At 40.3% G+C, this 27,336-nt stretch overlaps 1 protein-coding gene across 2 annotated transcripts; it reads right to left on the reverse strand.

The window, feature by feature from the left end:
* Positions 1-455: 455 nt before the first annotated feature.
* LOC121673021 (connector enhancer of kinase suppressor of ras 3-like) lies at positions 456-26,989 on the reverse strand. 2 transcript variants are annotated; one of them, XM_042046034.1, is made up of 12 exons: positions 26,826-26,989; positions 19,513-19,715; positions 18,104-18,191; positions 15,552-15,593; positions 13,548-13,667; positions 11,745-11,804; positions 8,899-8,967; positions 8,009-8,155; positions 6,198-6,322; positions 3,678-3,886; positions 3,118-3,207; positions 456-1,771 (listed from the first exon to the last, which is right to left on the reverse strand). In XM_042046034.1, the coding sequence occupies exons 2-12, from the start codon at positions 19,689-19,691 to the stop codon at positions 1,473-1,475; spliced, it is 1,428 nt and encodes a 475-aa protein (XP_041901968.1). In that variant the 5' UTR covers positions 19,692-19,715; positions 26,826-26,989; the 3' UTR covers positions 456-1,472. The 2 variants fall into 2 exon arrangements, with proteins under 2 accessions (XP_041901968.1, XP_041901970.1); XM_042046036.1 differs by lacking the exon at positions 26,826-26,989 and adding an exon at positions 20,689-20,712.
* Between the last annotated feature and the right edge of the window lie 347 nt (positions 26,990-27,336).

The raw sequence follows: 27,336 nt of genomic DNA on the forward strand, positions 1-27,336 counted from the left end.
CTCTGCAGGGCTGTAGCACAGCTTCATAAGCTCATTGCAGCAGAATGGTCACATCTTCACAAACGGGATTACAGTGTGTTTTTAACACTCCTGTTATCACATGTGATTCCTGCCCCAGTCCTAAGTGTAAACTAGCATTTAACTTCCCTCTTTCCCCACCAATTATTAAATATAAATCCTTCTTTTCAGCAAGACCAAAGGAGTAAAGGCTGTTGGCAATGTATCATCTACAAAAATAGTCTTATAATTATAAGGTAATACAAAATCTTATTTTCTTTTCATTTGACTAAGCTGTGCCCAACACTTCAATACAGGAAGATACAAACTCTATCTATTTAAATGTAAAAATATATACAACTATATTTAACATTTAAATATCTTTAAACACAACTGTTTGAATACTAACAATCTTATATACATTCCTTCTTAAACAATATCTCTTTAATATCCTCCTCTTTTGTTAAACAAGTTTTATTTTCCTCCCAAAATACCCAATGCTACTTTAAAATTCTGGAGGGGTAAAAATTAGAGCTATATAGAAAATAGCAAGATGTCTTACAATTGTAGTGTATGATAGCACATATTTTTCATAAAAAGAACACATCATTCAAAAACTGAACCACTGTAAAAGTTCTCATAAGTCCAACAGGACCGTCTTTAAAAGGTTACTTTGGTTAACAGCAAGTCATTCTTAAACAATTAAGGAAAAAATATATATTCTTTTACCACCTCTACAGATGCATTTCCTTGGCATGTTGTAGCAATCTGTATACCTTTACAGATGAGCACTGCACTGGTTCAGTGCTCCTTATTTGTACTGTGATTTCAATAAAATAGATTATATATAAGGTTGGATTGATTTATAATTAAATTAGTCCAACTTCCTGAAATCTCTGAATAAGAGAACTCTCTTCCTAAGACTTCACAGGAACTCTGGAGATCAGAGAAAGAATGGTAACACTACTACTTCTTCCTCATAAGGTTGATCTCATGCAGTACTCGCAACAGCATCACGAAGTTGCACAAAACTGCTGTTTCCCTGCTTATTTTCCCAGTCAGGAGAGTGACAACTTCTGTGAGCTCTGCATACTCTGACACCCAGCCAGTCACACCAGCCTCTGAGCATTCAGGCAACTAAAGTGCCACTGGACTTCACAGTAATGCAGTGCCTTCCTCTGAGTCATTATGCATATTCCAGGTCACGTGTGGTCTCCACCTCACTGAAATTTTACTCATTTCCATGGGAATAAATGCCTTCAGTTTTTGGCCAGGAAGAGGAACTTGATCTTTATCTTTCTTCCCTCCTCACACTAGGAAACCCTCTGATCCATCAAAAATGACAAACAAAAAGGCAAAAGTGTAAGATTCTCCAGGAAAAGAAAACCGCATTAGTCACTGTGTGTCAGTTAAGCTGCAAAGCAGAGAAGTCTGACCAACGAGCAAAGGCACTTGGTAACAGCACTGGGGACAAGTCACTGAGTCAACAATTTCAGTCTTGTCATCCAATTGACCAGCAGCGAGGGCTCTGCCGAGGAGGATTTTGTGGACGATGTAACCGATGATTTTTTAGCACTTTCCTCTTGAAAGGGAATTGTTGCACTGTTGTGGAGGTCTGTATTCATAAAACACCTGCTGCCTCGAATATAATCTGTTCCCCTCACCAACTGCTTGTCAGACACTGGCCTGGAGAGGGGGTGCTGCTTGGAGGGGCTTTCCTCAATGATCGGGGGTATCCTTTCATTGCTGAAGTACCTGCAGAGGACATCTTCATCTGTACAAACAGGAGGAGGAAAACCAATTATTGCTGACTTCAAAACCCTCCATTAACATTTTCTATTTCTATAGAAGTATTCTGGTTACACTTCAAATACCTAGATCTGGGGTTTTGTTCATAAAACACCTGGACATACGCAGCTGTCAATAGATTAATGGCTTTTTACATCTTTAATGGTTTTTAAGTAACATAAGTAACAAAATAAATCCATACACAGGGAAGATACCGTTTGACTGTTATATTCTGGATTCACACACACCAAAAATGCTGGTACAGACTACCTTCATGCAAATCATTATCATGGGTGAGATGTAATAAACCTTCTTCTAATGTGTTATTCAAAATCCTGAAGAGACCAGAGTTGAATCCATGTACTTCTCAATGTAACTCATGAGTAACTTAAAAGCTACAAATATTACTCTGGACAAGAGAAATTAATTTTGCAGGTGAAGATGTAAGACCTTCCCTCCCTGGTTTTGACCAGTGATCTGTGATGCTTTCAGTTTTTTTACTCTTCCCTAGGTACCTGACCAAGGCAGCTGCTGCTAAAGACATCCTACTGGACTAGGCAGGCCTTTGGCTCTGATCCAATACAGCTTAAATACAAGCCTGCAGCACTTAGGTACATTTCAAGTATTAAAAAAGACAACACAAACCCAAAAGCCAAACCAAACAAAAAACCATACACACAAAAACCAGCCCTGCCACCTGGTGATTGCTCTGTTAGACTCATTACTTAGCTCACTTCTAACATCCCAGGTTGATGCTTCTTGTTATCAACTTCTGGCTTTGCATGAAAATAATAGAATCCAGCTTTGATTTTACCTAGAATTAGACATTAGCTTTCATAACTGATTCCAAGAATAAACTAGTCATCCTTATTTCCCACTCTAACATGACTGAAATAGTCTTTCAGATGCAAAAGAGGGTGGGAAGAGGACAGTGTGGGAGGTAAAAAAAGCCATCCAACTGAACACCCAATGTTATGAGCTTCTGTCTCTCTCGCATTCAGTGATGTCTGCAGAATATGTTGCTTTCTAACAGCAGTAGCGGTAAAAAGCAGCTCCTAAAAGGCCCTATATTTTACATTTTGAGAACAAAATTCAAAATGCTTGCTTCTACAACAGCCTCCACAGTAAGCTAAACAAAAAGACTTACCAAAAAAGTAGTTTCACAATCCATATTAAATGCAGAAGAAAGGATAAGGCTGTGTGCAAGAGCAAAATAGTAAACTTGTGTAAAGTCACAAGTACAGATCTGCCCTAGTCATTCTTGCTAACATCACCCCAAGGAAATCTTGGAGAGGAAGATAATAGGATGAGGAATGAAACCTAAAACCTTGCCTTTTCTCCCTGATCCTCGTGGCCTAGAGAAGGGTTCTGCAGCTCCTATCCAGCTTCCATCAGCAGGCATTGACAAAGGACGAGGTTTTCCTAGAGACAACATTGGAGGTTATGAGGAATGATATAAAGTTTAGGAAAACAGTTTTTAAACTTTTACTTTTCCCAGTTAAACAAAGGGAGAGATAGGCAATAAGGAGTTCAAATTGCAGAAAAAAAGAATATTTGAAGATACTTTCACTGGTGACATATAAGAAATCAATGTGCTGAGATTGAACAGCCACCCTCTTGCTCATTTAGAGCAGGAGTGGACATAACGTTAATAACCAAAACACACATGGAAATGGCTTTCTATAGCAGCAGAGCCCAGCTGAATGACATTCATTAAAGAACAACATTTAAGAAAAACTATTTCAGATGTAGAATTTCATTCATATTCACAATTTGCACAGAATTCCCTTAAGAGTCATTAATAGTCTGACATGCAGTTTTCTAAGACAAGTCATTTCAGACTGACCAAAGCCCTTATCACAACAGTGATACCAAGAGGGAAATGAACTCACCATAGGACTGTGTTTTTTCTCTCATCTTGGCTGGTAGGACATTTACTTCCACGGGATAACCAGGCAACTGATCTGAATCAGCAATAGTAAACCTTCGTCTTCGGCTCTCCTGATCCAGAAAAGAATTGGGAGACTCGGCGCCTTTGGACCCAGGCAGTGGCTGACTGCGTTTGTTGCCTCCTCCATACACAAAACTCCCCTTTTCATCTCTGAAAAGACATAGCACTTCAGTTAGTGGCTTAAAAGAGTTTAATGCTAAAGACATGAGTAGATTTGAAAGATACTTGTAGCACCCAGACATGCTCGTGACAACTGGCAGTGTGCTGCAAACAAGCTGGAAAAAAACCCCAAACAAGTCAGGTGATAGAAGACTTCATTATAGTTAACCAGAAGAAAAGAAAGCTACCCCCCTCATGCTAATTCACTCTTAACGAGCCAGTAATTTAACACAGAGAGAAAGCTAGAGGCTCCACTCCTGCAAAAGATTTTGCTAAATGAGACCTGTCTGGCTGTCTGCTCAGGAGTGATACATAAATTTATCCATCTCTGTGCTATTTTAACACCTATCACTTCCATCTGAGGGACTCTCCATTGTAGGAGTCCACTGAATATTTACCACCTTCTCTCTCCCTCCTTAGGAGTTTCAGTCACAGATTCATAGTGTGTATATATATATGATTTTGATTAAATTCTGCAAGGACTTTTGGAAGAGAAGCTACCCTTCAAGTTAAGATTTGCCAGGAGGTTTTTTCCCCTTCTCTGTACATGTAGCTTGAAGCAACCATTGGCCAAGTCAGGCATAAAAACACATAGCTGACTGTCTAAGCACACATATAGCCCAGTATTCATAGCAGTCCCTGGCTGGCACATCCCACTTGTCCCGCTCTCCAGCAAGAACAATGCTACAGCTCAGTGAATAAGAAGGAGCTATTTATGGAGATGCAGAGACCAAAAATTGCACTCAAGTGTTACACCACAAAGGTATGTACGTGGAGAGCTCTCCTACACCACCACCATGTGGAGACTGTGCCATGGGCAGGGAAACCAAACACTGCTCTCTGCCTCCCAGTGTGGACCAAAGGAGATCCATGCCAGGAAAGGAAGAGAACAGGACGAGGGGAAAAAAAAAAAACAACCATCACACGAATGCACCACAGTTTCAAGAGTAAAGCAAAACATGCAGAGGTCAAAATAAATGGCCAAACAGAAGGCAAGCGAACTGTCCTTTCTCCTCCTCCTGCCTGCCACAGCTTCTCACATTTGCTTTCTTTAAAAGTCCAAGTCAAGATGCCTTTCCCTTTCCACACATCATCCAGGACAAGTTTTACAGCTCATATTGTGATTTCCTTCCTTTTCAACAGGGATTCAGGTCTAAAGACATCTGAAGCTCAATATAATTTTGTGTCTTGTTAGGAAAAATAAACAAATTGAGCACATGGACATAATTCACCAATGTGCTTTAAATTTATTGATTTGAAGATAAGACTAAGGCATTCATCTGCTAAATCTATATGCTTGTTATTACGCCAAAAGATTTGGGGCTTTTTAATAAGAACTGAGCATGTGTAACCATAAAAGCAGGGAGAGAGCAGGTCAAGGTGGGTCCAGCTTCATAAAAGTGACCCTACCTTGGAAAGCCCCCTCCCTTCCCAGTCCTGCCCCAAAGATTGCAGTAATACAACCTCTGTCTCTGTATCAGCCCTTACATGACAGGAGGCAAGTGCTTTCCCACAGGGCCTGCAGCAAAAGGCCAGAGTTCCCCTGCTGGCCTATCTACACACAACCTAAATGGTCAGGGAAGGCCAGAAACATGCCTGCCTTTCACGTCTTGCCTGAAAACTCTTTTTTCCATCACATTCCCAGATCATCTGGCAGGGTTCTGGCATGAGTCAACATGGACTTGAGAACAAACAACAGTCAGCCTTACTATACACATCCCTCCCCCTCCTGCTGTGTACACAGGTCCCCATTTTCATAGCTAACACTGCAGGATAAAAAAATAAAAGTTGATGTATTGACTCTCCCTTCCCTTCAGTGGGAACATATTTGTTTTAAACAAGTTCCAAGTTTAAAAATTTAACAAGATAGGCATTATTTAACATGACATTCTTTTCTATCCTAACTCCCAAAACAGTTACTCAACTTGCTAAAAAAAGAAAAAATCCAACAGTGAAAAATGTTAGGGACAAAAATTACTTCTTGCTGTGTGCAGTTGGATTTAAACAGTGTCATAAACATAACTCCACAAGAAAACCAGAGATGACATCAGTTCATGTTCTGGGAACAAATCTGATCTATGTGGCACACAATAATCTTCTAGTAATAAAATCTGTTACTATCCTGGTAGTACACGCACTTGGGCATAAGTTTAAGCAATCCAACTCCTTTAGGCAGCTAGAAGTAAGTCTGAGATTTGCAGCTTCCTCAAGCTGATCTGCACAGAGCTCTAACAGCAAGCCAGCTCAGAAACAAGTGCAATGAAGGAGGTTTTTGTTCAGTAGTGCACTTTTGTTTGCATACCGAGGCAAATATGGAACAGCTGGTGGAGGGGGTATGTACAGATCCAAAATGGCTGGCTTCTCTTTCTTCAGTGAGGTATCCACGGTGCTTTCTGGGGACTGAGTTGAAGCTGGTGGAGGACTGGTCTGAAAAGTTAGACAGGAATCAAACATCTGAGCATTCATTTAACATTCACAAAAAACTAATGTGATAATCAATAGTACTGTTTTCATCCCCTAGTGAATTACTATCTCTGTGGTGTATAAACACTCTAAAAACTCTTAGAATCTACATTTTCCTCCACCCCCAGTTTTGGCTAGCTTTACAGGCCCTCCTACAGAAGTCCTGTCATGGGTAATGCACTGCTCAAGAATATTTTGCTCTTTCCAGTTCTTTTTTTCCTGTAAATTACACAGACAAAAAAAGTAACTGAGACAAACCCACCTCTTCTATTTTTAGATGCATTAAAAGAATGCTATTTGTTAAATACAGATATGATTTGCAAGCCTTGTGAAGCTGTCATAGGCCACCTTTATTCCATACCATTCAATGCCTGGGGCATAGACAGGAATATAGTAAAGCTCACCATAAATTGGATGGATCATGGATCAATGGCTATAACTAGGGCCAGGGAAGCAAATTAAAAATAGATTTGGCATTGCTCATGTTTGCAGTTCTTTTCTATATATTCTCAGCACCTTTCCAGGTTCCTGTCTGCCTCTAGGAGAGAAAAGGTTTCAAAGACACTTTCACCTTTGTCAGGCAAGAGAACTGCCCTCTCCTCTTTTTGTCAAGGACCTGTCCACTTAGTTAATTGCACTCCTGCACAAGCTTCTGCCTTCTACTGGTCAGTATGGTGAAACCCAGAACTGTAAAACAGCTTCTCCAATCACACCTTCCCCCAAGGAAACTCTGCTGGGTATAGCCTATAAGCCAGCCCACCCCAGCTTTTCACCCTGGTGATACATGTCAGGCATGATGCCACAAAAACAGGACATAGGCGTTGCTGAAAGTAAGGATGAACAAGTAGTCAGGTAGTATACATCTTCTACCCAGTTTGAGAGAAATCTGCCTTCATGGAGACTTGTGATAGCCAACAGCATTTCAGAGATTTAAATTATCCCCATGGCTGTAGGGAGACCTGTATCTCCCTACATAGGGAGGAGGAGGGGAAACTCTCCCTGTTTTATTAATTTCAGGTAATTAGTTTAAATTCAGTTAGGTTGTTTCCTCCTGTGAACATTAAGCCCTAAGGCTTTCTAATAAAACAAGCCATTTCTCAACATGGTTATTTAAGAATTATTAACATCACTTTCTCTGTCTGCTCAGTACCCAATCTGTGACTTGTCCAACAATCAAATCTTATTTAAACAAGTAGTTCAAATAATTTCTTGAAAAAACCACTCTTTTCCACTCTTCACCAGACTAAAAAGAGGACAAATATATGGAATAATCTAAGTTATTTCAGACATATTACTGTGATAGAGAAAGCATTTATTTATTGCTCCATGCTGATTAATTCCATACATATCAGCAGTTTTGCCTCAGGTAAGTTCTTCTAGTGGCACACAGACTGATTAAAATGTTCAGCACACCTAGTCCCTTTGTGCACCAAGAGGGCATTATCTGGTTGCAAGGGGAAGAAAAAAAGAAAAAGAGAAGAACATTTTCCCTTTTATCTAGGAGCTATAGGAGGACAGCCATTTCACCTAACCTGCCTTGACCTATACTCAAACATGAGTACTTCGGAGCATTTATGGGATTTCTCTTTTTTCAAGCTGCAACCAAGACATTCCCATCCTGAGATCAGAGCGGAGCTGGCAGGGTCTCACCTGCACCAAAGGCGGTTTCCAGCGCAGGTTCTTCAGTGGAGCAGGAGTGAAATGAAAAGAGCCAGTAGGGCGTTTCTTAAGCAGCAGCCTAACTCCAGCAGGGTTCTCTCGCAACTTTGCCACCAGATTTTTTAGTTGCCATCCAACCTGGAAGAGAATAAAGACATCTTTTATTTAGCATTTCTTTTCTGAAAGCAAACAAACAAGAAAAACCCAAATCCCCCAAGTCAAACTGTTTGTTTTAACATGAACCTAGAAGAGATAAGAGATCCAAAAAAGCCATTTTAAGAATTGATGAAAAAATTGGAAAACTCATTTTTTGCAAGGTTTTTAATTTTGTTCCCAAAAAAGTTCTCTACTTAAGCTGCAAACTAAATACTTAGCTATCAAGCAGTGCTCTTTATACCTCAGTTCCAGTCCTAGAAGGATGCATGGATATGCTTAAACTGACTAACACAGGGATTCACAGTGAAGTACTTTTGTCATGCTTCTTTCTCACATTGGCAGGCATTGTTTACTTGGCTAAGCAAAAATGTAATCATTACATCCAGGTACCCAGATGCAAATGATTGGACAATTGTTTGCAAACGACTGGGGGGCTTTTTAAAGCTCTTTATCTGCATTTCAGTGGATTGTAACAAGGCCTTTTAAAACAGGTCTTAAATGCAACATGAACTATTTTAATATGACACATAAAGCATTTAAACATGAAATGCAGTATATTTAGTCAAAATACTACAAAGAATAAAATTTGTCTTGAAAACAAAATGCTAAAAAGCCTCAGCCATTTCACCAAGCAAACACCAGAACTGCTGCTTGACCCCATCCATTCAGCACCTGTGGTGCAGAGCAAGCATAGGGGAAGGTCTGTAGTGCTGCAAGTTACTCACCACAGTTTGCCGGTTAACCTGGATCACTTCATCACCAGCATGAATCTTCTGAGAGCGATCAGCAGGGGACTACAAAGAGGAAAACAAGAGTCATGTGCTGCAGCAGGTCTCCCTCCCTGCCATAACAACCCCCACCAAGCTAAGTCAGAAGTTGCATCAGCAATGCTCTTCACTATAGATAATTTTCACATCTGCTGACAACTTGAGAAATGTAAATTAATTAATTGAATTATTTATTTTATACTTGGGGAACTAAAGGGGAAGGGAGAAGGCGCAGCCTCCATCTGTTACAGGCCAAATTGTACTTAAGGCATGGGAGAGTCTGCACTCTCCTTTTCCCTCCAGTTTGTACTATAGTTTTAGACAGAAATGGAGGAGGACTGAAGAGGATTTCTGCCCTAAAACAACAACCATCTTAAACAGCTTTCAAATAAATGTATATTTATTTTTAAAAATACATTAAGACTTTGAATGTACAGAATAAAGGACCAAAACCACTCCAATCCACAAGATAGATCCATTGCACTTTCTCTTTTTGTTTTCCAATGTAAATAAAAACTTCTGACTTTAATGTGAAACTGCCTGCCTGAATCACCAAGGTCAGCAGATAAAAATACATGTTTGCATAAGTCAAATGTACATAGATAGGTATTTTTCAAATACCTAATAATAATAGACTTTAAAATACAATTTTCTTGGAACAAAACCTAAGCTCGGGGGAGCCGTTAGCAAGGAACAGATAAATATGTCAGTATTTACATTTATCAACACCTGGTGCTGCAGTTATTAAAAACACTCTCACTGCTATAACACACCAACTCCTACCAGCCTTGACAACACCCAAAGCACACAGACATGCTACCTTGGTACATGCACCCTGGTCACAGGACAGCAACTCCTCCCATTCCCCCCACCCCATGAGCAACTACCAGGCAGCAGGCCAGCTCTTCCCAGCGACTCCAGAATTAAGCACTGGGATTAAGGACTCCCTTCTCCACCTCATCACACCTTTAGACCTCAAGTAACTTTGTTATGAGAAAGAACTGTAAGAATAAACAGTACAACAAAGGAAGAAAACATGGGGAATTTGTGGGAGGCTCCAGCTATCATGAGTAACCCCATTTCTTCATTGTCTTCTTGCTTCCTCTGAGAGGAAATGCCTCTGTGGAAAGCTGCATATATAGGAGTCAACCAAGACCACGAAAAAATGCTGGGCCAGAGTCAAGTTTGTGAAAAACAAAGCTCATTTCAAGCTGTCCTTTGGGTGGCCAACAACTTGTCTGAGGGAGGGTGGGGAGCCCTTGCACAGAGAACTCCTGCAGCACGTGAGAGGTCACAGCACAGACACTGGGATCACACTGTGAGAACAGAGGAAAGAGCAAAGTTTAGCTCTAGGCCAACGTGACATGCAAAGTCACATGTGGGATGGCATAACTCAGGAATTCTCTTGGCTGACTCATACCAAATGGACTTCCCCAGTTCTTCCATTGTTCAGTACTGTCAATTTAGAGGTGCAATTCCATTGCATTCCCATACACTAGCTCCTGGGGATAGCTACTAAAATACCATTCCAAATCTAGCAAGAAAAAAGAAAACTGAGCTAAGATCCAGCCTGGGTCACCTAAATGACACCATACCACCACAAAGACATCAGTTGTTCGCAGATCTCTCAGTCACTTGTCAAATTCTGTTGCTCCAAAAAAAGGAGTTTCCCCAAAGGAAGAACCAGTGTTGATAATAAAAAGCAGGCACTTAGGTCAACACTCAAAGCTACAGAAGGAATACAGACCCCAAATAAGACCTACATGCAGAAGCAGGTTGTCAGCAGTCAACACTATATTCTTTCACGTTTATCAGATGTTAAAGTTGCTGCAAAAGTGGACTTGGTCTCTGTGGCAGATCCTACATAGAATTGTTCCAGGACAATAGCATAAAAGCTATAGAACCTTTCACTCTGAACTGCAAGCACAGATTGCCACCCTCTCCTGGCTGGTCCCTGGACCTGGCAGGGGAACAACTAGAATCACTGGTTCTTTCCTATTCACAAAAAAAAAAACAAAACAACAACAACAACAACAAACCAACAAAACAAAAAAAAAAAACCAAAAAACAAAAACCCACACACACATTGCTGCAAACGCCAAGTTTCTCTGCTGTTTTTTCTTTCAGTCACTGCTCCTGTACAGTAGCCTGTTTGAAAACACCACAGCATCACCTGCCAGCCTCAGCTGCTGGCTAGAGGTCCACTCCTTCAAGGGCTGCCCAAAAGCCTTTAATAAACTCTCAACTATAAAGGACTCATAGTGTACAAATAAAACAAGCAACCACCTGCAGTAAAAACTAGTTGCCTCTCTTGCCAACTATTTCCTTCCAGCTGACCACTCTTAAAGTCTTACTTGTTCATAGTCTTTTTAATCTGCAAGGTAATTTTGTCACAGGACAGCTCATTGATTTCATTACTCATTACTGAATTTAGCACACTACCACCTAAATGTTCCCATTAGGGGAGATTGCCTTTGCCGGTGGAGAGAAAATACATCCAAGACTTTGTTAAGCAAGACACCATAAGGGCTCAGAACAGCAGATACAGTAACTTATTAAAGCAATTACTTTAATGCCAAGCATTTGAACTAATTTGGTGTACGTGCAGAAACTGGTTTAATCAGACTAACAGTGAAACACGCAGGCACAAAATATTTACAGACTGTGGATAAACAAATGATGCATCACACAGTATTTAAAGCAGGTAATACCATGCAAGTCATATCTAAAACAACAAAAAGTAGTAAGTCAAACTATCTCAATCAAAGCTACTGTCTGAGTTAATCTACGTTTACTTTACTTACATTTTCTGTAGTTCCAGTAATTACATGCAACCCATCATAAGTTGATTTTATGTACATTCCCTGAATATAAGGAAAAAATAAAACACAAGTTTAAAGACAAAACAAACCACATAACTTATCTGATTAAAGCACTATTGGCAACAGACTCAAAACATTATTAAAACCAGTTAACAATTCGTATATGCTCCCTAGAAAAGTGTGTGGTCTAATATTACAACACTCTAAACTTCTTCACAGATCACTTTTAGTGCAGTTAATTATAATATTTATAATGACTTCAAATACCTAGTATATGGAATGAGACTTAGAAACACTGTCTGGTTGGTAATACCAAACACTGCTGGTTTTGCTGCCTTGTCGGTCTTAGGCCTTGAACAGAACTTTACTTCCCTACTACTCAGCCTGCACTAGAGAATTACAAGGTTTTACTAGGTGGCCACCAGCTGTCTCCATACAGAGCAGACTCACACAGCTGGACTACAAGTATTGCTGACATGTTCTTTTACAGCTTCTCTTGCTAAGTCAATATACAGACTGCCTCATAACCACAACGCTTACATAAGCACTAAAAGCTCCAGCAGAGTATTTGTGGCTCTGTATGTTAATGCTGAGTGTGAATACAAGGACAAACTCGATTAAGTGGGTGTTGACTGTAAGGGCACCAAATCAAAAATCACAAACAGGCTATTAACTAATAATTACACAGATGACCCCACAAGAGGTGACCCGCACATTGGTTTCATCATTTATGAATAAATACATCTCTACTTTTCCTTTCTGCATCTGTTGTTAGAAACACACTGAGAAGTACAGAACTGGATGTTACTCAGGAGCTGAAAGCAGCTTACCACACTTGCTTTAAAAGTAGGTGGAAACTTAGATGATCTTTTTGACCCTTCCTCTCCAGCCAATTCCCTGCCTGTTTCCCTGTAGTATCCAACTGTGTGCACCCACTTCCTTGTTTCTTACTTAGGTCAAGCTAGACTGACTCTGCTTCGATGCAGCTTGTGCATTAACAAAGAGGTTCCCATAATTTCAAGAATGTGTGACTAATTCAGTCAAATCCACTGGTCTAGGTAAAACTATGTAGCACAGTAAGACTGTGAAGCTTTCTCTAAAAACGTTCATCTCTCCTGCCTTCAGGGCTAGGGGTGAATACAAATGCACATAACAATTTCAACTCCCTCCAACTCATTCTAACACATCTGTTCCCTAGGCAGAAAATCCACCAAAATTTCAAATTAAGTTTCTCATAACCAGTACTCAGCTAAGTAGAATTCACTGAATGAACAACAGTCAGTTATGTGACATGGCCACCAAACACTTTAAAAAATTCTCATTTTCCTGCTAACAGCAAACCTCCAGAATCTCATATTCCTTTCAATTCTGCTATAAACACACATAAACACGCATCTTTCAAAACACAAATACCATTTCTCATTACCTTCTCCCTCTCCAAGCTCCCCTAGAAAAACTAGTGGTTATAGTAACCTGAAAAAATAAAACTACTAGCTTCACAAGCATTTATAAATTCTCCAGTATCCTGGTTAACACAGAAATCTTTAACAATTTAGAATCAGAAATTATATTTGGGATCAAACCTACTAATGTGCATATCTGTCTCTGGCAGCCATTCCATCTAACAATTGACCTCTAGGTTTCCTCCTCCATGCCTCTTTCTTTTCCCCACAGGCTATTATCCGTTTTGAAATGCCTTACTATAAACACACACTTGCATTGGTCCACAGGGCTACTACCTATTAAACACTGGGAACATTAGGACACTCCAGAATTGCTTCTTACCAGGCCTTCCCCAGGTTTAATGTTGGTTAAATGGACCTCCTCCAGACAGGCACACTGGCTCATCAGTGGGTCTGTAGTTGATCGGATGGCTTTATCACAAATGCCATTTAAAGTCTTGGCCTGCAATGAGAACATACAAAAAACAGTTACGAAAATTCTCTCCTGGCTTCCTCCTCTTTCAGTTTTCAAAAGATGTAAAGGAAATGAGTTCCAAAACCACTGAAATAGAGGATTCATTTGTACTGATCTATTCTACAGCATGTTCACGTCCTTACTGTAACACAGTACAAACAACGTGTTTCCATCAGTGCCACCTCACCATCACTAACAGATGCTGACACATCCTCTGTCTAAAAAAATAAACACACAAAATACAGCAAAAAAATGAGGTTAGGGTTTGATTGCTTTAACCAAAATACAACTCATTAAAATATTGAACCATTTTGATGATTCCTTGTGGGAACAGTTGACAGTTTTTCATGTTCCTCTGTATTTCCACTATGAGAATACAGCTGGCCATGTGTCACAAAAAGTGATGTGCTGGCCACTAGCATATCTGCACAAAACCTTACAGTATAAGGTAGGACATCCAGCATCTAAGTGCTTCTGCAGTACTTCTCTCCACTGTGCCTCTGAACTGACCTCTTCTGGAATGCTTACACAGGCAAGGTTCGTATTTTCTTTTGACCAAAACATAACTGATCCTAAGCCAACATTATAACTAACGGCTAATTCTGACCTCGGCATGTGTGTCAGTAAAGTTGGAGGCAGAATGGCTTTGTTTTGTAGAACATGTAACTATCAGAATGTCTAATTAAACATGAAAAAAAGAAGAAAAAGAAACCAGTCAAAAAATCTGTGCCCTCTCTACACTCACAGGTTTCATAATGTCCCACTGTGTTTTCTGTCTTGACATCAGCTGAAGCAAGGCTGACACTCAGAGTAGGTTACAAAAGCTTAGAGACGAGGAGAGAGAGAGGATTAGTACACAGTACTGATCAGTACTAACAGTACTTAGGTATAAATAGTTTGGGAACCAGCAAGGTAAGTCACCTTTCACAAGGGGCTGGAATCCTTCAGTCAAAGTAGACACACACAATTACAGAATGAGGGGGAGCTGTGTCATAGGAAGACATTGGTTTGGAGTATAATGGCCCCTGGAAACAATAGCTCCAACCTTTTCTGTTTTGTTTTACGCCAGATTTATAGAGCAGCAATAAAATAAATGAAAACAATGTTTAAGTGTGAATGTGAGGAACTGCTCAAACAAGGGAATTCCAAACAACAATGCCTACTTCCAGTGTGGGTGTGCACAAACGGAAAAAGAAAGATGCAGAAAACTCCCTTTTACGTGGTCTCATTATTTATGAACAAAATTATTTTTAGTTATTGTGCTACTAAATTCCTAAGCATCTATGAGCTACCGGAAGGCCTTATCAAAGAGCACAGCCTGGTTCATGTCAAAAGCAGGAAGCGATGATTAACTGTTACAAAATATAAAAAGCATTCCATTACACTCTGTGTTTGGTCACAAGGCTGCTTCAAACAACCCTGGTAACTCAAGCTCAAGTACAGAGCCAGAATTTCAGTCCTGTGGCAGGGCAGGTCTTTTACATGAAGAAGCACAATAAGGCAGAGTGTCTGCCTATTAAGGCACTAAATGCACTTCACAGGCATAATTGGTTTATTTAGCCTGTGATCACTTTACAGTACTACTCTGCCCTTGAAAATTTGAGGTTAAATTCTCTTGGAAAAATAGCTGTGTAATGAAACTTTAAGGAATACTTGACTCTGTACTATTGTATTATCATACACACGATCCATCTGCTGAAATGTCAATGATTTCCTCTACATTAAAGAATATTCACAAAACAAGCCATAGTAATGTTTCCTTGCATGATGTGCTTGTGCATTTGGGACTGAAAAGCTGTTGTCAATACAATAGAAGCAACCGAAATGAATGTGACTGCAGACAGCTGAGTTTCAACAGAAACATAAACTTACCACAGTCTGGACTTTATCTTCCATGTCAGCCACAGTGCAATCCTAAAAATAAAACAAGAACAAAACCCCTATATTAACCAATAAACATGGAAACAAATCTCTGAAAACTCTGCAAAACTTCCATTTTAACCTCAAATAGAAATAGTTATTCATGCTGCAGGGATTAGTCAGATTAGTTTCACCCAGCAGGGCTCAAAAGGACTGTTAAGCAACTATTTTCTGGCCCTGGTAGAAAGCAATAATAAACCTTGAAAACTGAGAGAATGCAGGATTCAATTACAGCAGCTGACTTTTCCAGAAAAGCAGAACCCTGCACAAATAAAATCAGATTCTCAGAAGGCCAGGCAGATGTGTTTGCCTTACATAAACCGCAACTCAGGTACTCCTCTGTCCCAGGCATCAAAATGGATCTAAAGCATATTGTTAAAAATAGAAGGGAAAGTGAATTTATTAAAATATGCTATCAATGACATTCCTGAAGGGCAGAGGACTGCACAAAAGGCATTATTTACACAGCCCAGGTATAAAAGTCTTTGAACTGAAACAAACTACAAACTACTGTTCATGTAACAAACTACAAAAGTCATCACTGTTTTCTGCAAGAAGTACTGAACTGGAGAATGATATTATTCTCAGATTAAAAAGTTAAAACAGCACATAAATAATAAAACAAGATTTACAATATCTACAAGGAGAAAACCCCCAAGCATTTTAATAAGCTTAAGAAGGAGTCATGTTGGAGAAGTGTGTGGAGGACTTTCCCCTGCTTTTCTCTGCTAAATACATCTGCACAAATCAATAGCAAATGCCACCTATCATCATGCAGCCAAAATGCTCAATATTGCAACGTCCTTCTGCTCCTACTCATTTCTGTTTACACTGTTAAAGTTCTATGTCAAACTTTAAGATTGAAATAATTAAGTGGAGTAAAGTCCTGTCCTTGAATCTATATAGCCATCATCAAAGTTAACTAGAATCTTCTTGCACTCCTGCCTTACTTATTATTCACTCACTTTTATACACCATTTATGATTATGCAGAGCAGCATTGGTTCCACGAGAGCCACTCTGGCCTCTTCTTCACCATTAGGACTGACCACCTGTTCCTATAGTCTATACCTTAATAAGAAATTCCTTTGAAGTCTAAAAATCCTCCTGAAGATTTTTCAACTGTATCTCTTTTCCACATCAGCAGACTCCTTCAGACTATTTGAGCATATGTGCACCATCCCAGGACAAAATCATGCTGGTTCTTCCCTCATTAATGCTTTTTCTCCTGTGCACCAACGCCGTTCTTTATTATAGCTCATATCAAATTGGCAGAGAAGTAGTCTGACATTTTTTGAAAGGCCAGGGTTGTGTTCACAACCTCCACTCCCCTGCCATCAAAGGCTGATCTAACCAAAAGATTAGACACCATTTTTAGCAGTTTTATTAATACATTCAGCAATCTCATATCTGAGTTCCTGTAGCACTCTTGGGTGAACACCACCTGCTGCTAGAAACACTGTTTTACTGCACAATCTGCATATCTGTAGCTGTAAATCACTGGCTGTGCATTGCACACGGAACACCCCAGCAAGAAGAGCATTGAGCAGTGGGTATGTGCACCTTGGAGCACCCAGACCCCATCCTTTCACAATGACACAACTGACATAATTGGGTGCCACCACAGCTTGACAGCTCAGGATGTTTCTGTCCTTTGACATCATCCCTTCAGCATGGGGAGGGAACTATGCATGTCACAGGGCATGGTCCTTCAGAGTTTGAACATTGTATGGGCACAGAATAATGGTTATGAGCAAGTTTGGCAGTCACTGAAGTGTGCACACAGTGCTTCATAGCCAAAGCAGTGCCACACTCTCAGAACAGTCTCAAAGACAGGCAGCATTATCAGACAGCAAAATTATGCCAATTGCCAAGATTGTCACAGTTGCTACATGTCCTTTTAGATGTTATCTGTACAAGCACTCATCATACAGCTGGTAAATAAAGTTTTTAAAAATACTGTAGTCTTGCAGTAGTGGCAGAAGCAGCCAGGCTAGTGGGACTTGCTCCTTCCATTACATGCAGCATTTCCCATTTGATGGCTAAAACATTCTGCACGGGACAAGATCTATGGAGTCTGCAAGCATAGGTAGAAAAACCAATAGAGCCACATTTTTGTTTAGAGTTAGCACTGATAACTGTTTTTCAACATGCTGCTTGGAATGTGAAAGTCTTCACATGCAGATCAACCATTTCAAAGACTAACCCTCTTTCCAGTAAAGCTCAAGAAAATATGAGTATCCTTTAAGCTGCAGTCACTTAAGATACAGCCAGCAATACCAAAATTGGTAATTAAATTCAGGGGCAGGGGGAACAACAAAAAACACCACAACTCAGAAACACAAACAACTGACACTGACCTTCAGGGACGTTCCAAGTTAAAAGTAAGCTGTCATTCCCAGAACTGCCTTTCATTATTACTCAGCACAAAGCAAGCACATTACTTCCCCAAACATCCCCTTTCCTTCCCTTTTGGAAAGCAGAAAGGAAAAGAAATCAGCTGACCTTCTGAACAGTAGTAGTGAGGTCCAAGCAGAGCTGAATGATTCTGTTCTTCATTGATGAAAAGTCAGCAATACCTGTAAATGGGGTCCTACAACAAGAGAAAATTCTCCTTAGATTGGAGGGACTAGCCTTCTCCCATCCCATCTTATCAGTGAGGAAGAGCATATGGGAGTAAGTGCTGCAACTCTGACATTAGCACAAGTGTGAGGGTAGTTTTACAATGTAAGTATTCCTGACTGCATAGTCCTGCTCCACTCACAAAACTGGGAATTGTCTAGCCCTGTGGTAAGCAAGTTCAGAGAGCAGAACCAGAAGAAATGGTCGGTTTGCCAAACTGCAGTTCTCTCACTTGCAAGCTGAAGTCAAATGATACAGTGGTGTAAAAATCACACCCTTGGGTTTACCAGTGAGTAAACCTCCAACTTTCTGACTGGACAAGGAAAAAACAATTCTCCAGCAGAAGAAAAATGGATTTTCACATTTTACACACAGAGGTGCAGCAAGACTTAGAGAAGAAGCATCACAGGTAGGGCAGCTTTAGGGCCTGTAGAGTCCTACATCTGACCCTTCAGACAGCTACAAAACCTAGAAGAGGGGTTGAGAAGTAACTACAGCAGTTTGAAAATGGACAAGCCAGCAATTTGCTGGCTGTGAGTTTCAGAAAAAAATTTAGGGTGAGCTGCCAGCAACAGAGTGAGAGGAGAGGACCAGGTGAGAGGCACAAACTGTTAACATCACTGCCTGGACACAGACCAACTCCTTGCTTGAGAGCAGGATAAAGGATAAAAGTGCTCCTTGCTGCCAGTCCCTGCGCAGTTATCCTCCTAACTTCCCTTCTCAGGAGAGCTAGCAAGGGCGTGGAGAATTTGTGTTCATCCGTTACTGTGGACTGCACCCCTGCCAGCATCTGACCTGCTGCAGGTGTAACAAAATAACTCTGGCTCTTTCCAGGCAAAAAAACCAATTAAATAAGACAAAAAAAAGAGAAGACAAAACAACAGAAGGATAATCTTTCCCATTGTTCAGTTTTCAAATCACATAGCTAAGGCTGTGATTTCAGCAGAACATTAAAAAATCTTTCAGGAAGGGACTTGCCAATGACAAATAATTTAGAAGCTGGGAAAACCATGTGTATGAGAAACTGACCTAGAAGGAACGCTCAAACTTTTATAAATATAAATATAAATACCAGTTTGTGTGCAATGTTAACAGATTTATTTGTTCTAGCAAGAGTGGAAGTGCAAGAATAGATACCCTAGGTTAAATTTATCCACTAGAGGCCTTCTAGCAACACCAAAGAAGGGGGTTAGTGACATCAAGATCTTTCCACCCAAGCATCTAGGAATTGCCCTACAAGGAAAAGCAATTAATTAGAGCAGTAAATTAAAATATGACCATTTTATTCTTACCTGTCCAACCATGCAAGCAAGGCCTTAGCAGCACCAATAAGCTCTACGACAGAAGTAAGGAAGTCAGTCGGGGGCTTGCGAGAGGTATTTCCATCATAATTTGAACTTTTCCTACGGCTGCTGATGTAATTTTGCAGATTGTTGGATGACCCTCGCAGCTTGAGAACCAGGTTCTTCATATTGTCTGTTTCAAGGCCATAGTTCTGCAAGGAATATTATTAAGCTTGATAAATATCCTTGTTGAGTTCTCCTATTTATCATACCACAAGTTAAAAGCTCATATGGGACAAAAAGTCTTGAGGATTTGCACAACTTTCTCATGGGTTTTGGCAAAAATACCTTCTAAGATTTGTTCTGCAGTATAGCCACTAAAGAATACTTTTGTGGGTGCCAAACCTCAATTTCTGACATTAATAAGATTTAAGGACACTTTTTCATCAGAATGAAGTCCCAACATCCTAACAGATATCACTTACTTGTTAATAACAGGATTGTGTTGTTTTTGTTAAAGAAGAGCAAGCTTTTTTTTTTCTTAAAATGTTTTCTATCCTGTGGTAAATAAACACTGAAGGAACATTTCATTCACAACTAAACATAAGTTAAATCTGGTAAGAGATGAAAACACCAACAGGAAGCAAATGAAATTTTGCAATCAAAAGCTTGAGTAAATATTTGGATCACAAGTTTTCAGTAGCTGTGCTCCTTGACTACAACAGTGCAATTATTTGCAAGTTTGAGGACAGCATTAACATTATACATGGTAATTAAACCCATTTTTAGACATCATATTTCTCACTCATTTACAAAATCTAAAAAAAAAAAAAATCTGAGTCTTGCCTACAACTTCAACTTCATAAATTCAAATTCCTACTTTTCTTGAGGGAAAAATAAACCAACAACAAAACAACAAAGAAAACCCACCCCCACAAGAACAAAACAAACAGAAAAAAATATAAGATCCCTGTGCTTCTCTACTCTTTTGCTAATGCAGATCCTTGCAACTAACCTCCAAGTTCCATAGTTCAGTCAGATATACTATTGTCTTGGGGTGACAATTGCCTTGGGTACCAAACTAAGACAAATAACTACTCTTTCTACTTTCCCACTCAAAAATCTAAACCAACTAAAGCAAATTTTAATTCCATTCAATTCCTATTTTCCAGGAGTTCCTAATACCTCCACTCAGGATCACAGCACCACCCAGGCTGAAGGGGAGCTTCAGAGGTCTCAGACCAACCTCCTGCTCACAGCAGGCTCAACTGGGAGCTCAGACCAGCTTATTCGGGATTTTGTCTTCTCAGGTCTTGAAAATCTCCAAGGACAGAGACTGCAAAACCTCTCTGGGCAGCCTGATCCACCTGGTCTGACTGTCCTCAGAGTAAGAAAATGTTTCCTTATATCCAGCCTGAACCTCTTGTTTCAGCTTCCACCATGCACAGCCCATCCTGACAACTGTTACCCACCATGGTGGGTGCTGGGGATCTGCTGCTGGACCTCCCTGGAGCCATCTCTTTCCCAGGCTGAAGAAGTCCCAGTCCCTCAGCCTCTCCTCAAGGGCAAGTACTCCAGCCCTCACCAAGCTCACTCCAGCCCTCCACTGAGCTTGCTCTGGTTTCTCCTTACCTTTCCTGTACTTAGGGGCAGGAGGCCTATTTAGACTAATGAATGAGACTAAAGGGTCCCCTCCCTCTCCCATTAATGCAGACCAGGATGCTGCTAGGGCACACTGCTGGCTTGTGCCTCCATTCCCTCCAGGGTGAAGCATCTGTAAAACAGGCTGGAATATTTCAGATTAAGTCATTTACAAAATGTGAGACAGAATCTTCGACCCAAAGAAACACACCTCCACAGAGTACGGAGAGGTTTCAGCTATGCAGCTACCTTTAAAATACTACTACCTCCTATGGATAAGATCCCAGTGGGTGTAAGTTACAAAAGTGCCTCCCTCCTCCACCTCTTGGCAAGGAAATACCCTTCATGTGCAGCCAGGAGTAGGGGTTGAAAGGATGTGTTCAATTTTAAAAAATGCAAAGGATATCCTTAAATTTTCCAGGATCACAGAAAGGGAAAGATCTGGATTACTAAACAATTTTAAAGTACTCACACACTGAGATGTGTGAACTTACCACCTTTTAATTTTAATAAAAACAACAACAAAACACAAAAAGACCCCCAGCACCACAGAGCATTATTTGGATGCATTTCTTGCAGTTAGTTTTTTCCTCCTCTCAGAGGATTGCATATTAGTCTACTTGAAGGAATACTTTTCCACAAACACATCTGGGTGTGGGGCAAATTCCTACGACCACAAGAAAGCAGCCACGTATCAGAATTCCTCCCCTTAAAGAGGGGAAGTAGAGGATGCTGAGCCCCTGCTTTCACAAAGGGACAGAAAACAGAAAATATTTTTCCTGTGCAGAGGTATAACCACCTAATCACTCTGATCAGAACTTGAAAGTTTTCATATAATTAAGTATCTCCAGATCATTCCCTCTGTCATTCAGGCGCAGAAACTGTGCCAACTACCTGTGGGTGTTTGAGATTAGAGATGGCACCAGCATTTAAGAGGACACGTGTTGATATACCAGGTAAGATTTTGGACTTGGCCTTAAACATTCACATACCCCTTATCACACCTCTTTCACTTTATTCATACCACAGGTGAGCCTGGTGTGACTCTTCCAGTTCAGGTAGTTTTTAAATAATTCTGTCAAGTAGTTCTGAGTTTTGAGGGAGACTTCAGCAACACATGTTGCCTCTAGGGATGCCAGCTCATAACTGCAACTGGTGTCCCCAACAGACTCTCAGGAGCCACATCACAGCCAAGCTCTAGGTCCCTGCTCTAAGCTCTCCTACGCTTCCCCCAAGGAGTCTACAGAGTGCATGTCCACTGCTAAACCAGCAGTTTGTGCCCTAGGAAAGCACTATACCTATGCAGCACAAGACAGGGTATGCAGCTCTTCAGTACCAGGACACCAAATTATCCAACTCTGCATCATCCCTCATGGATGAACTTTCCTGGAAATATGCATTATCACAACCCAAGTGACCTCTGCTCCACGGGCGAGCCAGTCTCCTCACCTGTCTGCTCTGATACACATAAAGCATTTTGCCCCTTCACCAGGTATAGCAATGCTTCTATCCAAGCTGAAAGTGTCTTGACCAGCTCTCATATCACCAACTATTCCTGCTCCTTCACTTGCAAGGTCCAGTCTCTTGGTAGGGCTAGCTTGGGGATCTAAACAATACAAAGAAACCTAATCCCTTGGTTTAGCTCCCTGAAGTAACTCACTTCAGGGTCAGGTGAGTGCAAGCACAAAAGATCACTAATCAGAGGACAGGAGGGGGTGGAGACAGCAGCTGACTTGGATTAATTTAACTTGTCATAGAACTGTAGCCCCAATTCACAACAGATAGGAATGTTGATATTGTGGCAGCACACCAAATAGCCTTCAGTGACACATAGCTGAAGTGAAAATCTTAGCAGGCTTTTCTTGAAATATTTCCACAGGACTAAGGCTACAAGAGTTAACAAATTATTATTTAAGCAACCAAAACGTTTTAGATGTTGCTCATGAACCAAAGAAGAGGTTACATTTTACTATCGCTCCCGATTTTAAACATCAAAGTTGTTTTAATCTAAACACAGGCTGAAGCCAGCGGTCAAGAGCACCCAATGTCAAACATTCCCAGGCTATTACTCATTAACCTGGGGAGCCACATGCAGGGCTGGAGGAGAGGCAGCACCCACACGTGCAGGAGAGAGGACATGAGAGCACTCCTTCTAAACTCCATCACATTTAATGAGAAAAACTAATTTAACCAAATGATGGCTCAAGGTCGGGCAGCCAACATAACAAGAAAAAAAAACCAAAAACAAACCACTAACTGAAGTCAAAAAAGCAGAGCAGTTATTTCAAAGATGAACTGGCCTGATGAAGAGCTCTGCCACTGCCCAGGGGCAGCATCCCCTTCCCTTTCACAGCCATGTTCACATGCTGCAATGTTATGAGTTGGACATGCTGGCTGACTGAACTGAAAACCTGCTCTGGGAAAAAAAAAATGAATAAAACCAGTTCAAATGCTGGCTCAGAAGCTGATCCAAGTCACTACAGGCCTATATAAACAGTAGAGTTAACACAAGGTACTGTCACAGTCACCCATTCTTGCTCTCTTCCTTTTAACAAAAACGTGTTCTAAAAAATCCTTTGGAGTAGCAAATTTCCTAATAAACAACACATAATTTGAAACCTCAAAAAAAATGAAATCTTATGTGTCAGTGCACAGATACCCTTTGACAATGATTAGGGCCTAAAGGGTAAGTCTTCACATATGCATGTTTTATTTCATGCTATGATGTTATATTTTGTTACACTGCAAATATGCTGGCAGAACATTACTACCAGTGAAATTATCAAAGGCACGACTATGTTCTTTTTTGGTTTATGGGTTTTTTCAGGGTTTGGGTTTGGTTTTTTTTAATTGTATATAATTAGTAGGTCTTCATTTTAACTTCAAGAAAAATCCACTGCTTTTTTGTTTCCAAATGCTCCCATCATACAGTGTAGGCAAAGATTCAGAAATCAAATCCAAAGAACACATTAAAAGTGAAAATATTTTCATAGTTTCCTGCTTGCATTGTTTTACATTCATTGAGCCCTCAAAGGCTTGTTTTCTGTCCCTGCTTTTGTGGTTTGAAAAGCAAAGTTATGTATGTTTGTTCCCCCCTTCCCCAAATACTTCAATCAATAAGGAAACAAGATCTTTCTTCTATCCCTTTCCCCCACACACACACCAAGCAGATACTACCCACAAAAAGCTGAAAGTTGATGATTTTTTTCCCCCTGTGGGGAATTCAGGTCCTTTGACATATCCTCTAAATTCCTCAAAAAAGTCTTCAATACCTGTTCAGAAAACTCTATTAGACCAGCTCAAGAGTAACAGAAATGTGTGCTCAGAGGAAACCTTCATTTTCTATCCCAGTCCACACTCTCCTGCTGACTCTTCAGGATGCTGCATATGCAGCCACTGCTACGAGGACATGAGGGAACACTGCTTCATCACCAAAGCAGTAGAGAAAGATGCATTAATTTCTCTTTCACACCAGAAACTTACTGTCATATTTTTAGCTCAGTGCTGCCAAATAGTATCCTACCCCTATAAAACCTAAATTAAAAAATCAGGTGCATTTGGTGTCCTTTCTCAAGGAAAGGACTATGTTCACCTTTTATTTAGTGACTGATTACTGAGGCTGGAATGGTGGTGAATGCTTGAAAAGAGATACTGCAGGAGGAAGATGTTCCAAAGAGAGTTTCCTCACTGTATTTAGAGCCACATGTGTTCTTGTGGTGTGAGGGAACCAAAGCACTGATCTGAAGGAAACTCAGCTGGGGAAACTGCCAAAGCAAAACTAGATAAAAAAGGAAATTCTTCTAGAGAACTCCAGGACTGGGAAACCACCAAAACCCCCTCTCAGCCTTTGTCCGCCAAGAATGACAACCTTCAAAGAGTGACATCAGGCTGGCCCAGCCAATGCCACATTTCCACTGTGTGAGCTTACAGAATAGTGGGGGTGCCAGTGGGGTCAAAAAAGGGGGAAGAAAAAAGAAGAAAAAAAAAAAAGGAGAAAAAAAGAAAAAGTCAAAAAATTAGTTCCTTTGCTTGCAAGGCCCCAAAAGTTGGGGAAGTGTCAGCATACGTACAAAACAGTCACTAAACAATAAACATTCCCACTTCCAAAGAACTAACACAGTGGAATCAGAAAACCTCTCTCCTGCACAAAACGAAGAAACAACAAAAAAAATTAGCTGTCACTAGCGTTTAGTAACCCCTTGGAAACAAAATCAGTAGTGATTCTATGCAATTCCAAAAACTCAAGGGAACAGGCATCAAGAAGGTGGCAAAGGGCATACTGAAAACACGGGAATTCTTCCTTCACCTCTTAGAAAGGGAACAAGGACATTTCAGCTGTAATATGCAGTATCTGTCCAATGCATTAACTTGAGCTGCATTTCACAAAGGATTTCCAGAAATGGGTCTGAGGTCAAAACTTTTGTCTACAAAGGAAATTAGAAGGAAATTGTAGGAGATAAAGGACAGCTTTAGGTTCTGGCAGTTGTCCAGCTTTGTTCACTTTATTCTAATTTTTTTAAGAGAATAAAATAGTGCCTTTGGGGACTGCCACATAGATTACTTCAGTCAGGACCACAGACAGCCCACACTACATTTACTAACTCACCAGACCCCTGCACTTGCCCAACAAGTTCTTTCCCACACCATTAACTGCTTTTCAGTCCAGTTACATTCTTCTATTAGGTTTTCAAGTTAATGTTAAAAATTTTTGGTAGATCAAATACATAAAGGAAATAAAATGTCTTTCAAGTATAAGAGTAACTCTGAGAATCATTTTAGATCATTTGAAGAGATTTCATTACATATGCCTCTTTCAGTACAACTTGCTGCAGGTTGTGGAGTAGGAACACTCCCTGTAGCACCTCTCTGCAGCAAATAAAGCACATATCACACAGGCAATAAAGACTCTCCATTTAAGAAACATATGCTTGGTGCTGCAAGCCTTGCCTAATGTAGGGAAAACAGGCCAGTGCTGGCCAAGGAAGCATCAGGCAGGCTTTCCCACCCTCCTCCCTGATGTAATTACATATACCTCTGGTGCTCATTACACTGCATTACATCAAACACGCCTTCAAGACTGTGACCAAACTATGGCTTTTAAATAAAGCCTGTGCTAGTAAAACAATCCAATATATATTTATTCTTTTCAGAAAATGTTTGTTTTCAAAGTATCTGCAGTTATATATCAGGAGCAGGACAAAGGAACAGCTTAAGTTCTGAATCCAATGAGAGTTCAACTAGACTGTAACTGAGGTGGCTAAACATTCCTCATTTCAAGAATTAGTTTTTCTTCACTTCCTATGTTTGTTACAGAACTACCCTAAACCCATTTCAACTGATGTGAGGAACTTCTATCACCTGTCATTTCAACAGTGTGCCTTCTGTCTTCTGAGACAAACTGTTCACTGACAGGAGCCACAAGATCTAACAATGTCATTCAGACATCTTCCTTTGGAAGTGCAACCAAATGAATTAAAGTTGACTCTTATCAGGAAAAAGTTAATGAGCTATTAGTACAAAACTTGCAAGAATTAAACAAATTCTTACTGTTTTCTTCTATTGTGATGTGTAACAGAAAGCAAGAGACAAAGGTATTCTGGTTTCGTCAATCTTGCTTTGGTTATTCACCCAAAAAAGCACTTTAAGGAATTCTTTGCATATCTATTCACCACTTAACTAACCAGTGCACACAGGAGATCCACAGCCTCTAGAACCAGTTCCTGATGTCCAATCCTTGAGATACCTAAGTCTTCAAGGTCCTGGTGAGAAATCTGTAACAGCTGTTCACCATTTATCTTCTCCCGTTCAAATTTATGGACATACTGCTGCAGGCAATCATCCAGGCCTACCAAAACACAAAAGAGAGACAAGGGGGCATCAGAAACGAACAAACAAAACAAAAGGAAAACAAAATCAAAACAAAACAAAAAACCACACACACACAAAAAAAAGAAAATCACCACCACAAAAAAACAACAACCAAAAAAAAATAACACAACAAAGAAAACCCACAAAAAACCACCTTGCAAAAGGAAGAAATTTTAAGTTCGTACAGTGTACAATGCAAAATTATGAAATAAATTTGCAGTGTGACTGAGGTTGTACCACAGGAGCATAGAAACAGGGCACATAAATTATGGGGATCTTTAGGTTACCTAAGTCAATGCACAACCTGCCTGGTCCTTGTGGATC

This window comes from Corvus kubaryi, unplaced genomic scaffold, assembly GCF_017639235.1.
Source record: "Corvus kubaryi isolate FWS band 111438036 unplaced genomic scaffold, C.kubaryi_AGA036_p1.0 65104, whole genome shotgun sequence".
NCBI classification, from domain to species: Eukaryota; Metazoa; Chordata; class Aves; order Passeriformes; family Corvidae; genus Corvus; species Corvus kubaryi.

Bases quoted from the DNA above. Each gene is read 5' to 3' on its own strand.
- LOC121673021 (XM_042046034.1), bottom strand. From the start codon at position 19,691: ATGAAGAACCTGGTTCTCAAGCTGCGAGGGTCATCCAACAATCTGCAA. The intron at 15,594-18,103 runs GTCAGCTGATTT...TTTTATTTTTAG, and splicing joins TCACTACTACTGTTCAGAAG to GATTGCACTGTGGCTGACAT. The intron at 6,323-8,008 runs GTGAGACCCTGC...CTAACTTTTCAG, and splicing joins GGAAACCGCCTTTGGTGCAG to ACCAGTCCTCCACCAGCTTC.